The following is a 14,953-nucleotide window of genomic DNA, read 5'->3' as shown; positions in this document are numbered from 1 at the left end:
ATTTGTACAAGTCCCTTATCAGTTCTGTGATACTTAGCTTGCAGCTGTGAGGCAATTCACAGTCCTTCTTCTTTCACAAAGTGAAACATACTTTGCCCTGGTTTAGTTTCAAAGTGGGGAAAAATCAGCACACAAAAGGTCAAAATCAATAAAGCAGTCACGAAACACAAGGATTAGATAATCCTCCACAATGGCCAAACCCCAAATAGCCTCACTAATTACCACAGCCCCACCCAACCACAGGTGGCCTCATTTTCTTTGATAATAATCTCTCAGTTGTTGCTGCCTATGCATCGCTCTCCGCATGCATGGCTGTATCATTAACTCTTGTTCTGAATCCAAGGAGGAGCTAGATAATTGATCTCCTTCTGAGCTGTCTGCCCTACTCTCCTCCTCCCTGTCACTCATGTCTTCTTGGTCAGAGGAGCCTTCATCAGCAGATTCCACCGGGGGCAAAACAGGCCTGCAGCATATGGATGTCTCCCCCACATCCACAGTCCTTGGGGCAGGAGCTGGGCCAGAGCTAACTACAACAATGACCATAGCAACATCCCAATGGTCACACGATCAAAATTTGGATGCTTGCTACCTGGCTCATATTTATGATGGTTGCAGTGTCCAAGGGCCATCTGACAAGCGAAGTCAATGGGGAAGCTGGATTCATTAAAACATCGTGTTACTTTCTTAACAACTACAGTGATTCACTTAACAATTTTGGCAAGCAATGTCATAAAAAGGAGCAAAAGTCAGTGAATAACTGTCTCATTTAGCAACAGAATATTTGGTTTCAATTGTAGCCATAAGTTGAGGATTATATTTGTACAGCCCTTTTTTCCCCTGCTTAAAACTTCACTTTAGTGAGGATGTGCTATTCAATAAATACCTGTCTGCTGTGCTATTTCTATTAGCCTAGGACTCCCTTCCAATGATTTTTCTCAAGCAGCTAAAAAGCTTTGCAAGGTTTAAATGCTCTGTAAATATTGACATTCATCTAAGAGACATACAGTTTATTTTATTTATTACAAACTAAGTAATTCTTTTAGTGACAAAATTTTGGTTGACTGATTGAGATACAGAGACACATGTTTTTATCAGGTAATAAAACAAGTGGCTAACTTTGATAGTTTGGTGAATGGGAGCAGAATAGCCCAATTCACCTTCAATAAAATTCTAGGAAATTATTTTTACACAGAAAGTTCTCCGTATTTGCAACTTTAAAAGTTGTGGGCTTTACCCCTCAGAATTCCTCAATCCGCCATGCTGCTATTTCTCAGCCAGTCATGTTGCTGGGGAATTCTAGGAGTTGGAAGTCCACAAGTATTAAAATTGCCAAGTTTGGAGACCCGTGATCTAGTCAGATCTTCTAGGATACACTTAAAAGTAAAATACAACTGCTGTTTTGAAAACTGCTGCAAAAAAGACAGGTTTATTTCTATGTATTGCCCACAAGATCATATGCTGCAACGTCCTGCCTGTTGGCGACTACTTCAGCTTCAACCATAACAACACAAGAGCACACAAAAGATTTAAACTTAATATTAACCACTCCAAACTTGACTGTAAAAAATATGACTTCAGTAACCAAGTTGTCGAAGCATGGAACTCATTACCGGACTCCATAGTGTCATCCCCAAACCCCCAACACTTTACCCTTAGATTATCTATGGTTGACCTATCCAGATTCCTAAGAGGTCAGTAAGGGCTGAGTACAAGTGCACTAGAGTGCCTTCCGTCCCCTGTCCTATTGCTCTCCTATATCTCCTATACCTTTCTTCTATTCCTATATCTCTTCTTCTATTCTTTCATTGATATGTTCTATTACTATATCTACTTTTCTATTCTTTCTTAGATATATTTTACTATGAGTATCTCCTCTATAACCTTCATCATGTATTTTACCATGTGTATATAGATATATACCCACTAAAACCCTCATTGCGTAATGGACAAAATAAATAAATAAAAATAAATAAAGTTTGTAATCATCAATCAGGGTCAAAAGAGAATGTTTGGCACCTATTTCCGCGTTGGCTTTTATGGAGCTATCTTTGGAGATCTGGACGAACAGGAATTTGTTTATAAAGAGCCTGCCATAACCAAACTTCCTGAGATATCTCACCGATTGGAGGTAAGTAGTTACACCTGTAATTTAAAAAATGTAACAAAAGAGTATTCTGAAAGATACGGTTTTATAAACTGAATGGAAATGATAAAGGAATAATTTTGTTTATAGTCTCCTAAACTAATCTTACTCCCCAATTGTAATGGGACAGTGGCCCCTACAATGCCTTCTGGGGATTCTGGGTTTTATGGAGATCTGGATATTTTATTTCACTAAATATTATTTTGAGCCCAGGAGCTTAGTTCAACTTAAACATTAAATGATCTTTATAAATTGGAAAGCATTTAGTCTTACATTTAGTTTCCATTGCTTTTTAGTTACCTCTAATTACCATTGGTCATTTAAATAAGGAGTTGTCATATAAATAAGGAGAACCATAGCAGTAAAAAAGCTCAGAAAACAATGAAAAAAAATGGGGACATCAAAGAGAGGCTACAGTGGGATTTTTTTTTAATATGAAAAAATTTCCCTGTAAAATTAGTGAGCCTTTTAAGGGACACTGGATACATTAACTTTTTGTATCAGACGAGTTAGTCCTCATTCCTTTACCCCTTTACCTTTTACTTCTTTACCTCATGAGAATAAAGGAACAATTTCTACCAAAGCAAAACCAATAAAACCTCATGGATTTTGTTCAGGGCTTCAGAGTTTGAAACGAAAGTTAGGAACTTATAATTAGTGAGTGGCAGAAATGTGTGTTTGAATTGTGAGAATGAGGATCGCTTTATATGGGAAAACCAAGCACTTTACCAAAACATTGCAGTGCTCTAGCATTTCAGAATTACAAATTAGTTTGACAGAGTCATTGTCTTCCAAAATTGTTCTTTTGGTTGTGTCTGCTTGATTGTGATTCTGCAGAGGAATTCTGACCTTTTGGGGGATTTGTAGCAGAAGAATGAGAGGACGCTTGAGTGATAGGAGCTGAGAAAAATGGCGTACTAATAAGAGCCCCAGTGACTGTCAAGCAGATGGAGATGGATAGTATGAAAAGAGGAAGTGGATGATTTAGATTTCTGCTAAGGAAGTGAAGCAAAAAATGGGCAAAATCACAGGCGCGCAAGTATCACCTCGCGAGATTTTGCTTCCACACATGCTCAACAAGCAAAAAAAGAGAGCAAAAAATCAGGAAAAAATGGTGCATTTGATGGGCGGGCAAAAATGGTATCGGAGCTGTCGTGCACAAATTACGCAATCGGCGGACTGCTACCAGAACAGCAGGGTGAACCATATCGGTAGGAACCTGCCTCTGGGATGAATATCAATTGCAATCACACAGACTGCATAATAATAATAATAATAATAATAATAATAATAATAATAATAACAACAACAACAACAACAACAACAACAAAACAACAACAACAATAATAATAATAATAATAATAATAATAATAATAATAAGAAGAAGAAGAAGAAGAAGAAGAAGAAGAAGAATAAACAGAGTTGGAAGGGACTTTGAAGGTCTTCTAGTCCGATTCCCTGCTTAGGCAGGAAACCCTTCACTACTGCAGGCAAATGGTTATCCAACATCTGCTTAAAAACTTCCAGTGTTGGGACATTCACAATTTCTGGAGGCATGCTGTTCCACTGATGAACTGTTCTGACTGTCAGGAAATTTCTCCTTAGTTCTAAGTTGCTTCTCTCCTTGTTTAGTTTCCACCCATTGTGTCTGGTTCTACCCTCAGGTGCTTTGGAGAATAGGTTGACTCCCTCTTCTTTGTGACAACCCCTGAGATATTGGAACACTGCTATCATGTCTCCCCTGGCCCTTCTTTTCATTCAACTAGCCATGCCTAATTTAATGAAAAGAAGGACCAGGGAAGACATGATAGCAGTATTAAATGGTTTACAGAGTCAGCATATTGCCCCCCAAAGTCTGAATCCTCCTTTTACCAACCTCCGAAGGATCGATGGTTGAGTCCACCTTGAGCCGGTGAGAATCAAACTGCTGAACTGCCGGCAGGCAGCAGAAGTTGACTGCAGAATTGTATTTTAACTATTGTGCCACCACAGCTCTCTGAAATTCCAAAGAATGGATGCTACAGCAGAAAAGGTTCATCTCCTGCCTTTCCTCCTGAATATGATGGGATGTGTTCCTGTAATCGTAGAGTGGCAGTCCTTCAAATAGCCTGGCTCCATGCCATGTAGGATTTAAAGGACAAAAATAGCATCTTATATTGCACTTCATCTTATCACTTGAGTTATTTTCAGAAAGGGGTTTGGATTCTTTGGAGAGGGGCGGCATATAAATCCAATAAACAAACAAACAAATAAATAATTCATAGACTTGCATGTGTATATATTCTATACTCATGATTTTGTTTCCTTCTCAGGGATTTTATGGTCAATGCTTTGGAGAAGATCGCATTGTTATCATCAAAGACTCTATTCCTGTCGAAAAGAAGAAGTTAGATCCCAGAAAGGTATGCTTACCCAACTACTTTTATTTGGCGTTAAAAGCCCCTAAAGTCTGAACCTAAATTAAGACAACACATTTGTCCAAATGAAAAGGGAACCGACAGAGTCTGGGAAGGCACCAGCAAAGTCTTGCAGGATCCAGATGCCTGTGGGGAACATCCCAGCATCGTATGGCTGAGAGAGACTGGAGTTCAGTCTTGCAAGTGGTCCTGCAAGATCCATTCTTGCACGGTGGGTGCTGGATTGCTAATGAATGTCAACTAAATAAGAATAGGATCCAGAACAACAAATACCTTCTCTTTTCCATGCGTGATTCTCTTTAACTTAAGCTTGATAATAATTATTAACCTACAGGGCCCTACTTGGCACAACAGTGAAGGCATCACATGGGAAACCAGGGTTGTAGTCCCACCTTGGGCATAAAGCCAATCTTGGGCCCCTCTCTCCCTCTCCCTCCCTAAGAAGCAAACTACTTCTGAAAAACCTTGCTAAAAAATAATGCAGCCGTGCGAGCTGTTATGAGTTTACCTAGAGTTTACCATGTATCTCCATCGCTCCGAGAGCTGCACTGGCTGCTGATTGATCTCTCAACACAATTTGGTTGGTTATTACCTATAAAGCCCTATATGGCTTAGGATCAGATTATTTACGGGACCATCTTTGGCCTTACATGTCCCAGCATCCGGTCAGATCCCACAGAGTTGGCCTCCTCCAGGTCCCGTCAGCCAAGCAGTGTCAGCTGATGGGGCTGCGGGGAAGAGCCTTCTCTGTGGTGGCTCCAGTCCTCTGGAATCAACTCCCCCCAGAGATTCATACTGCTCCACCCTCCTGGCCTTTCTAAAAGCCTTAAAAACATGGCTCTGGGAGTTATACTGTGCTCCAGCCAGTAGTGTGAATGAATGATGTACTAATATTGGGGTTTAAAAATTATATATTTTTTACCATTGTAGTTTTATTGTTGTACACCATCCTGAGTCCTCTAGGAGAAGGACGGCCTATAAATTTAATTAATTAATTAATTAATTAATTAAAATCAGGTACTTTAGGCAATAATAAAGAGACAATATTGAAGACCCCAAATAATAATAATTACATCCTGTGACAATACTTTCAGCAACACTATCAAACAACAACATCTGCCTATCTCAGATCCTTGGGAAGGACTCCAGAGACAGATAAAAATATCAGATCTAGTCTAAATATCTAGCTGACTGTGTGATGAATCATAGTAATAATTAACGCATAAGACTTACCCATTTTACCTTTTCCCCAGGCCTATATACAAATTACGTTTGTGGAGCCATACTTTGATGACTATGAGATGAAAGACAGAGTAACCCGCTTTGAGAAAAACTTTGATCTTCGACGGTTTATGTACACCACCCCCTTCACTCAGGATGGACGTCCACGAGGAGAGCTGAGTGAACAGTATAAGAGGAAGACCATTTTGACCACAATGCATGCTTTTCCTTACATCAAAACTAGAATCAACGTAATTCAAAAGGAGGAGGTAATGCCTGTATCTTAAGAAGGAGCAGCGAATCTGTAGCTTCAGGGCTGTATTGGGCTTTTCAGTCAACTTTTTCTTACGTATGGAGTCATTTCTAATAGCAATTGCTGAAGATACAATTTTCAGTCATTTTAAGATCAAGAAAAACTATTAAAACTATGAAGCGTATTAAGTTTAACTTCATGGTGTATAGGTTGTAGTCAAGTCCTTAAAAAGATATTAGATAAAGATACAAAGTAAATCTCTCATATTCTTGGGGGAACACCCCATCCTGTGTACAAGTGTGATATTATTATTATTATTATTATTATTATTATTATTATTATTATTATTATTATTATGTCAGTACAACACAACAAACGAGATCACTATGCTGGATTTCATATTTCGTCACCAGTCGGGCGCTTCCCAAGCACCTAGGACTGCGTGATATAGCGGTGAATTATGTTTGCCGATCCCAGTAAAGCGGCCTTTTGCAATTGACAGATGGAGATTTTGTCAATTCCGATGGTTTTCAAATGTCCACTGAGATCCTTTGGTACTGCACCCAGCGTGCCAAGTACCACTGGGACCACTTTCACTGGCTTATGCCAGAGTCGTTGCAGCTCGATTTTTAGATCTTCGTATTTCACTAGTTTCTCTAGCTGCTTCTCCTCAATTCTGCTGTCTCCTGGGATTGCGATGTCGATGATCCATACTTTCTTTTTCTCCACGATCACAATGTCTGGTGTGTTATGCTTCAGAATTCGGTCAGTCTGAAGTCGGAAGTCCCACAGTAGTTTTGCTTGCTCATTTTCGACCACTTTTTCAGGCTTATGATCCCACCAGTTCTTTGCCACTGGTAAATGGTGGTTCCGGCACAAGTTCCAGTGGATCATCTGTGCCACAGCATCATGTCTATGCTTGTAGTCAGTCTGTGCGATTGTTTAATCTGTTTCTTTACAGAGTCTGCACTTTGGATTATTATTATTATTATTATTATTATTATTATTATTATTATTATTATTATTATTTAGATTTGTGTGCCGCCCCTCTACGAGGACTTAAAATGATCTTTCCCACTCTGTGGCCCTATCCTTATCTTCCATACTTCTGTTTTATTAATGCCTGCATTTCCTTTGTGAATGGGATATCTCTGGTTTCAGTATGTGTTGATGCCAATTGAAGTAGCAATTGAAGACATGCAAAAGAAAACCCTTGAGCTAGCAGTTGCCACCAACCAAGTGCCTCCAGATGCCAAAATGCTCCAGATGGTCCTTCAAGGTTCTGTAGGAGCTACCGTTAATCAGGTACGTAAGGATAAATAATAAAAATAACTATGCTTTGCAGAATACTGTTTCCCCCCCTGTTCAGCCTTACTGGCATATTGAGAAAACAACAATGATGAAAATATCATAACTATGTGTGCACATAACCCTTCGGGAAATAAACATACATGTTTCATTGTTGCTCACATCATCCAATGATTCCCAAGGTTCTTCTAGCTATAGTGGCATTCACTTTCTGATCTATTTTAGCAATTTTACAATTTTTCTACCACTAAGTAGATTCCCGATGCTGTTTTTCTTTTTATTTTGCCCCATTCTATTGCACCCGAGATTCCTTGGAAGTTCATTGCCAAATGTTTGTTCTTCTACTGGGTGTTACATGCTAATATTTCTATAGATAACAATGCCCTAATAGAGTAAAATGTTATTTTAATAAGGGACCACTAGAGGTAGCCCAAGTGTTTCTGGCAGAGATTCCAGACGATCCAAAACTTTACCGACATCACAACAAGCTGAGATTATGCTTCAAAGAGTTTATAATGAGGTGAGTAAAGAGGACAGAGAAATGAGTTAATCTTGTAATTACCCTGAGTGGGTCTGTACTAGCAGATCTGGGGGTGAGAGGGCTTCATAATAAGGGCTAATCATTCAATCCAATGAATCTCCTAGGCTTATTGTTATGGAGATGAAATGAAGGAATAACCTCATATTGGTGGCCTTAAGCTTCTACAGAAAAGGTGGGAAGGCATACATGTAACAAGTAAAACATCACAGGATCTCCACTGCCTTATAGAATAATAATTGATAAAGCATATTTCTACATTTATAGAAGGAAAGCGTATAATGAAATTGCCTCTGATTGTGACGTAAGGAGTAGGTTACTTTTTAATATTAAACTTTTTCTGAATTAGGTCACTAATATACATATCCTGATCAAGGGTTTGATATTATTAGACATGGTTTAAGTGTAATCCATTACCAAGTAATGTTTTTTCCATTATTTGGGCAACAGGTGTAGAGAAGCACTGGAAAAAAACCGGCACCTGATTACCCCTGAGCAAAAAGAATATCATAAGGAACTGAAAAAGAACTATGAGAAATTGGAGAACAACCTCAGACCAATGCTTAGGAGGAAAATCCCAGAGCTATATAAACCTCTTGTGAAATTTAACAGTATTTCAAGGTATTAAAACACTACTGCATCAAGAATGTGTTACACGGAAGTGAGGACCATCCACTCAGGATCAAATCGTCAGAATTGTTACATAGTGTCTTAATAAAGTTAGATTTGCACAATAAACTGAGATAATCCTTATAACCCAGAAAAGAAACTTTAACCTCTTCCTGATTTAAGTTACAATTGCTGCACTGAGAATACAGGTATATCCTTTCTCCATGCCAAGCCGAAATGTATCTTTGTCATACAGCCAATATAATTCAACTCTTTCTAAATTGAAAATAAGTTGTGCTTTTAAAGAATTAGCCTAGATTTTAAAAATGCAAAAAACCCCATTGGTGTTTTCCCCTAATTAATTTTTTTGCCTGGTTTGCGTTTCTATTTTTATCTTTTTATATACAATCAAAATCCTCTGGATTTTGAGAATATAAATTTTATACTATAGCTATTTAAATGCTACATTATATGAACATAGAATTCAATATTTGACTAGATCATGTCTTTTCTTCCAGTTGTTTCTATATGCACTATGTAAATGTGTTACAGTAAGATATAGCTATGTAATGTCATATAATAATAAAACAAGGAGTATATTGAATAATAAATACTTCTCAGAAATATATTAATTCTGCTTCAAGGGAGTAGCATATTTTTTCTGTCTACTGACCCTAAGGAAGTAACTTTATATGCAGTCTGAATGTTCTGGTTTTTTAAAAATCTCTATACATTTCCATTTTCATATTTTAAAACTATTTTATAATTGTTATTCATTTCAGAGATTCTTTCAAGAATTCTAGTATAAGGAAGAATGAACTGCCCACGCAGAACTCTTAAGAAGAATAGTCTTATTAAAACAAGCAATCCTTCAGCAATGGAGTCAAATGAAGGAAGATACTGATTGATGTGCCACGTAGAAAGCTCTTCTCATTCTTGATGCCACATTTTGTCAATATCATGACCAGCAGTTGCTACATATGAGTCAAAATGGCCATTGGCTGCAAGAGGGCAGATTGCTGGGATTTTTTTCTTTTCAGTTTAATATTTGTATCACCAAAGAAAATATTCTTGCATTTTCTCCAAAGATATAAAAGCCAGTTAACATATGTTGCGCCATCTTCCCTCTTTGTATGTTTGAATATCTGTGAAGACTACTTTGTGAATCTTGTATCTTTGTGATACAGCCAATATAATTCAACTATTTCTAAACTGAAAATAAGTTGTGCTTTTAAAGTCCTATGAAAATGACCAGAATTAATATAGAGTATTCAGCTCAATCATGGATGGCATTCCAGATATATAGACAGATTCTCCGGGGAGCGCAAATATCAACAGTAAATTAAACAAGATTTAGTTCAAGTAAAATGTGGTTGAGTTTAATAGGTAAATTAGGAATATGTACAATTCCAATTTGTTGCATGAAGTCAACAATCTTAAATGCTTGATGGGTAGCATTGCAATGGGCCTGTTAATAATAGGGTAATTCTATGTTATAGAACCTGAGGTTTTATATTAGCAAGTTTAATAAACTTTGGGAAATTAAGATGGAGAGACCATCTTAATTACATTTTTTTCTTACTGTTATTATATACACAACAGTTTTATGTACATAATAATGTGAACTCATAGTTACCAGTTCTTTAGCTGGTGCTGGCCTTCATATACATTGAGTTACTATTATTATTATTATTATTATTATTATTATTATTATTATTATAAACATAGGGATAGGTTTATTATAATTTTAGAAATATGAAGTGCTTCTTGATAATTGCACATATCTGAATATTTGGTAAAAATATTTTTTTCTGTTACATGCCTGTGTATATGTATATAGTGTTGTGAAATGTCCAAGTGTTAGATGGCAACTAACTATTTTGGCGCTTTTATACTTAAAGATCTAAATCAGTATATACATTTTTTTTAATGAAATAAAATATTATTTTAGTATGAAAAATGCTTGTCTGATTTCTGATTCAAATATAGTGGCACTGTACTATCCTCTTTAATCATGACAATTTGCCATGGCCAGCTTGCCACACCCAACCTGCTGTGGGAGAACTCGCTATGGCCAATTCATTGTGGGACAAAAGTTACACTAGTATCAAAGAAATTGTGGGATTGAATCATTAAAGAAAAGACAGAAAAAAGAGGGACAGAATGAAATGTGAATGACAAAAAATAATTATTTATTTTGAATAATGAAATAGTTAAATTATCCTACAGCGAGTCGTTTTGTGGCAAATTGGCCATGGTGAGTTATCCTGCAGCGAGTTGGCTACGATAAGTTGGCCTTGATGAATTGGCCATGGCAATATGTCCCACTTCGGTGCTGGAAACAGGGACTTAAGTACTTGAATTTATAATCCTTGCAGCATCCTATCGCACATTCGCAATTTGGGTGTTTGGCAACCAGCAAATATTATGTGGTCACATAATCACCATTTGTGTCCTTCCCAGCCAGCTCTGGCAAGCAAAGTCCTTGGGAGAAACTGGATTTTTAAAATTAATATACGGTTCCCTAAATAGCACAGAAAAAAAAAAAAAAAGTTATAAAACTGGGTACGGTCTCATGATGACTTATTTAAGGACCACATCACCAAGCAACAAAAGCTTTGGTCCCAATTATCATAAGTTGAGGACCATCTGTATCAATTTACACTTGCATTTCCCCCCCCAGATCAACTCAATGTGAACATGGAATGGATCTACATCTAACAGCACTTTAGGACAATGGACAAGGTAATCAATCTGTCTCAGTTTCCATGGCTTCATTAAACTCAGGATTCTATGTCGCCAATATGCAATTCTCTCTACTGTGGCGTTATATCTCAGAATTGCTGATTGAGCATCAGTATTCAGCTAGCTTATTCTTCTGTTACAAATCACTCTCTTGAACCTGAAACGACAGTAGCTGAATTGAACTTTAAAAAAAGGAAAAGCAAGTAGCCTTATTTACTACTATTCAAAATAATACATAAAACGTCCACAGAAGCTTTTTTTAAAGTGACATTCTTCATTAATCATGTTGCATTGTCAGTTGGGTAAAGCAAATAGTGAGATCATTTCCTAAAAACTAATAATTTAAAAGCCTTGGCATGTATCAGCAAAATGCCCTTTTTTTTTAAAGCACTCTCCCTTGAAGTATTTTGGAATATCTTCAAGAATACAAAATCAACACTGAATGGAGAAAGGGACCTAACACATTCCATTTGTTCGCTCCAGTGTTCGGCTTTGCCATTTGTTTGTTTTTTAGAAATAGCTGTGGAAAGTCTCAAGGCAGAGAAAAAAGGAAGCCAACCATTTACCTGTCTTAACTAGCCTGTGTTATATTAAAATACACATAGTGCGAGGAGCCAATGGCACAGATTCTTCACATGACATCTGACACACTTGAATCGGGTTGCAACCTTTTAAATGTTAACTTCTATGTGCTGTTTCACATCATCGTGAAACACTCCGCAGTCTGCACTAGTTGCCGATCAGTTTCCGGTCACAATTCAAAGTGTTGGTTATGACCTATAAAGCCCTACATGGCATCGGACCAGAATATCTCCGGGACCGCCTTCTGCCGCACGAATCCCAGTGACCGGTTAGGTCTCACAGAGTGGGCCTTCTCCGGGCCCCGTCGACTAAACAATGTCATCTGGCGGGACCCAGGGGAAGAGCCTTCTCTGTGGTGGCTCCGACCCTCTGGAACCAGCTCCCCCCAGAGATTAGGATTGCCCCCACCCTCCTTGCCTTTCGGAAACTCCTTAAAACCCACCTCTGCCATCAGGCATGGGGGTATTGAAACATCTCCCCCTTGCCCATGTAGTTTCTGTGTATGATTTGATTGTGTGCTTGTTTTTTATATATTGGGGTTTCTTTTGGATTTTTTAACCTAATATTGTAATTTAGATTGCTAAATATTAGATTTGTTACTATGTATTGTTTTTCACCATTGTTGTGAGCCGCCACGAGTCTATGGAGAGGGGCGGCATATAAATCCAATAAATCTAATCTAATCTAATCATATTTTATTTATACACTGCCCAGAGTTTTTCTCGGAGGGAGATGGGCGGTTTCAAAATTTGATAAATAAAGAGAAATGTGTACATTCTTAAATTGATTAAAAAAATAATAGCAATTGCTGGCTGGTGCCTTTATTAGCACTGAGACTTTACAGCCCACAAAGTCTTATATATAACTTTCCTTGAGCCTATTGTCTACAAACAGAAGCAGCTGGCTGACCTTATTTGAGTTGAGAAGATAAGCAGGGTTAAGTCGCTTAAGACATGGATGGGCATCTAAACTGGCTGGAAGGAGACTTTGTACTGATGTATAAAATAGAATCTAGTTACAGATTATTCTATTTCTCCTTGCTCCAGTTCTAAATCTGATTTTTTATATTGGTAAATTTTTGCTTTTTGTAAAAATTAAAGTTTGTGCCAATTGGTACAACAGTTGTCATTAGATATGGGCAAGAGCCACTTTTTTTAATTTCAAAAATTATTTAAGAACCTAAGAAGAGCCATGCTGAATCAAGACAAAGCCCATCGAGTCCAGCGTTCTGTGTCACACAGTGGCCCACCAATTGTCCATGGGGATCTTGAGCAGAAAGAGGAGGCAAGACCATCCCTTTCCCTTGACCCCCAACAAATGGTACTCAAGGGAATCCTGTCTGCCTCAACCAACATAGAGGTGGCACATGGATATCCATTTCAATAACCACCAATCCACTTGGCATCCATGAATCTGTCTAATCCTGCCTTGAAGCTATCAAGGCTGACAGTTGTCATGACGTCTTCTGGAAGTGAATTCCATAAACCAATGACCAAAGTGGCATGATTCCGTATTAAAAGCCATATCCTCTGAGGTATCAAGTTCCATGCACCAATTGCTAAGTGCTGCCCAGAACCTGCAATATTGTGATAAAGTAGCATAATCGGCCTTTGAATGTTTCATAAACAAATGCACATGGTAGTGAAGTTCAGTATTTTTAGTCATTATTTTATTATACTAACTAGCCTAAACTGAGAGGTAAATGAAAAACGGTCTACTAGTGTTGTGGTTAGCTCTGGCCCAGCTCCTGCCCCAAGGACTGTGGATGTGGGGGAGACATCCACATGCTGCAGGCCTGTTCCCCCCCCCCGGTGGAATCTGATGATGAAGGCTCCTCTGACCAAGAAGACATGAGTGACAGGGAGGAGGAGAGTGAGGCAGACAGCTCAGAAGGAGATCAATTATCTAGCTCCTCCTTGGATTCAGAACAAGAGTTAATGATACAGCCATGCATGCGGAGAGCGATGCATAGGCAACAACAACTGAGAGATTATTATCAAAGAAAATGAAGCCACCTGTGGTTGGGTGGGGCTGTGGTAATTAGTGAGGCTGCTATAAATAGCAGCCTGTGGGTTTGGCCATTGTGGAGGATTATCTGATCGTTGTATTTGGTGACTGTTTTACTGACTTTGACTTTTTGTGTGCTGATCTTCCCCCGCTTTGAAACTAAACCAGAGCAAAGTGTGTTTCACTTTGTGAAAGAAGGACTGTGAATTGCCTCACAGCTGCAAGCTAAGTATCACAGAACTGATAAGGGACTTGTATAAATTACCAGTTTGCTTGGAGACGAGTGCTCTTTGCTATACCAAAAGAGGGCTTGGTTTAAGTGAATTGTCATTATAAAGAACATTGTTTTGAATTTTCAAACATGTGTGTGTCTGCAATTTGTACCTGTGAATTTTTGGGAGGATTCTACCAGAGAGCCCGACAGAACAACTACGGTAGTAGTGCTGATAAAAATTAAGGCTCAGTCAAGAATATGTGATGAAAGTTACTCTTCTTTTAAAAAGTTGGATATTATTTGTCCAACTTCAAACCCAAAGAATTTATTTATGGGAAGGGAAGCACACAAAAACATTTATTGTTTGTATGTGTATCGAGGGAGGTCATAATCTGATAAAGGCTCCTAGTTTAGTGTTTTGTGTAAACTAATTGTACATAATCTCTCAGCTTCAGACAGCTACTTTTAGTCAAGATGGTCTAGTCCGGTTTTCCATTCCATCTGTCTTTTCAGAGCTCTTCAAAGTTTAGTCTTCTTTACGTTTCCTGAGTACATATGATTTATCAGAATTATTAATCAGACACAGCTATTTATGTTTGAGTAAACACCATTAAAAGCTCATTGGAAAAATGAGAGAATTTAATCAATCAATCAAACCGATAATCAAGAATATTTGGGGTTATAGTTGCAGTGGTAACTTCATCTGCCAAGATCAATTCATGAAGATTTGCAATACTGTAGTCAAAGTTGTAATAAGAATAAAAAAACGTGAATGACCCAGTCCATTATATTAATTTAAAATACACGTATGAGAAAATTTTAAAATTATTCAACTGTCATTTTAGAAAATGAGGGGGGCGGGAGTTCAAAAGCAACATGGAAAAGATTAAAAGGATTTATTTTTAAATTTCTTTAT

The 14,953-nt window shown here is 37.9% G+C and overlaps 1 protein-coding gene across 1 annotated transcript in view; it reads left to right on the top strand.

Annotated features, from left to right (window-relative positions):
• The window catches only part of DOCK8 (dedicator of cytokinesis 8), a 124,196-nt gene extending 113,745 nt beyond the window's left edge, over positions 1–10,451 (top strand). The window contains exons 42-48 of the mRNA XM_070742627.1: positions 1,994–2,128; positions 4,456–4,545; positions 5,814–6,050; positions 7,196–7,339; positions 7,756–7,862; positions 8,331–8,501; positions 9,272–10,451. Coding sequence (XP_070598728.1) covers positions 1,994–2,128; positions 4,456–4,545; positions 5,814–6,050; positions 7,196–7,339; positions 7,756–7,862; positions 8,331–8,501; positions 9,272–9,329 — 942 coding nt within the window. The 3' untranslated portion in view covers positions 9,330–10,451. The remainder of the gene's footprint in view (positions 1–1,993; positions 2,129–4,455; positions 4,546–5,813; positions 6,051–7,195; positions 7,340–7,755; positions 7,863–8,330; positions 8,502–9,271) is intronic.
• The last annotated feature ends 4,502 nt before the right edge of the window (positions 10,452–14,953 follow it).

The sequence above is a fragment of the Erythrolamprus reginae genome, chromosome 2, assembly GCF_031021105.1.
Source record: "Erythrolamprus reginae isolate rEryReg1 chromosome 2, rEryReg1.hap1, whole genome shotgun sequence".
NCBI lineage: Eukaryota > Metazoa > Chordata > Lepidosauria > Squamata > Dipsadidae > Erythrolamprus > Erythrolamprus reginae.
The sequence above is the reverse complement of the archived record's forward strand: the minus strand, read 5'-3'. Positions and strand labels throughout refer to the sequence as shown.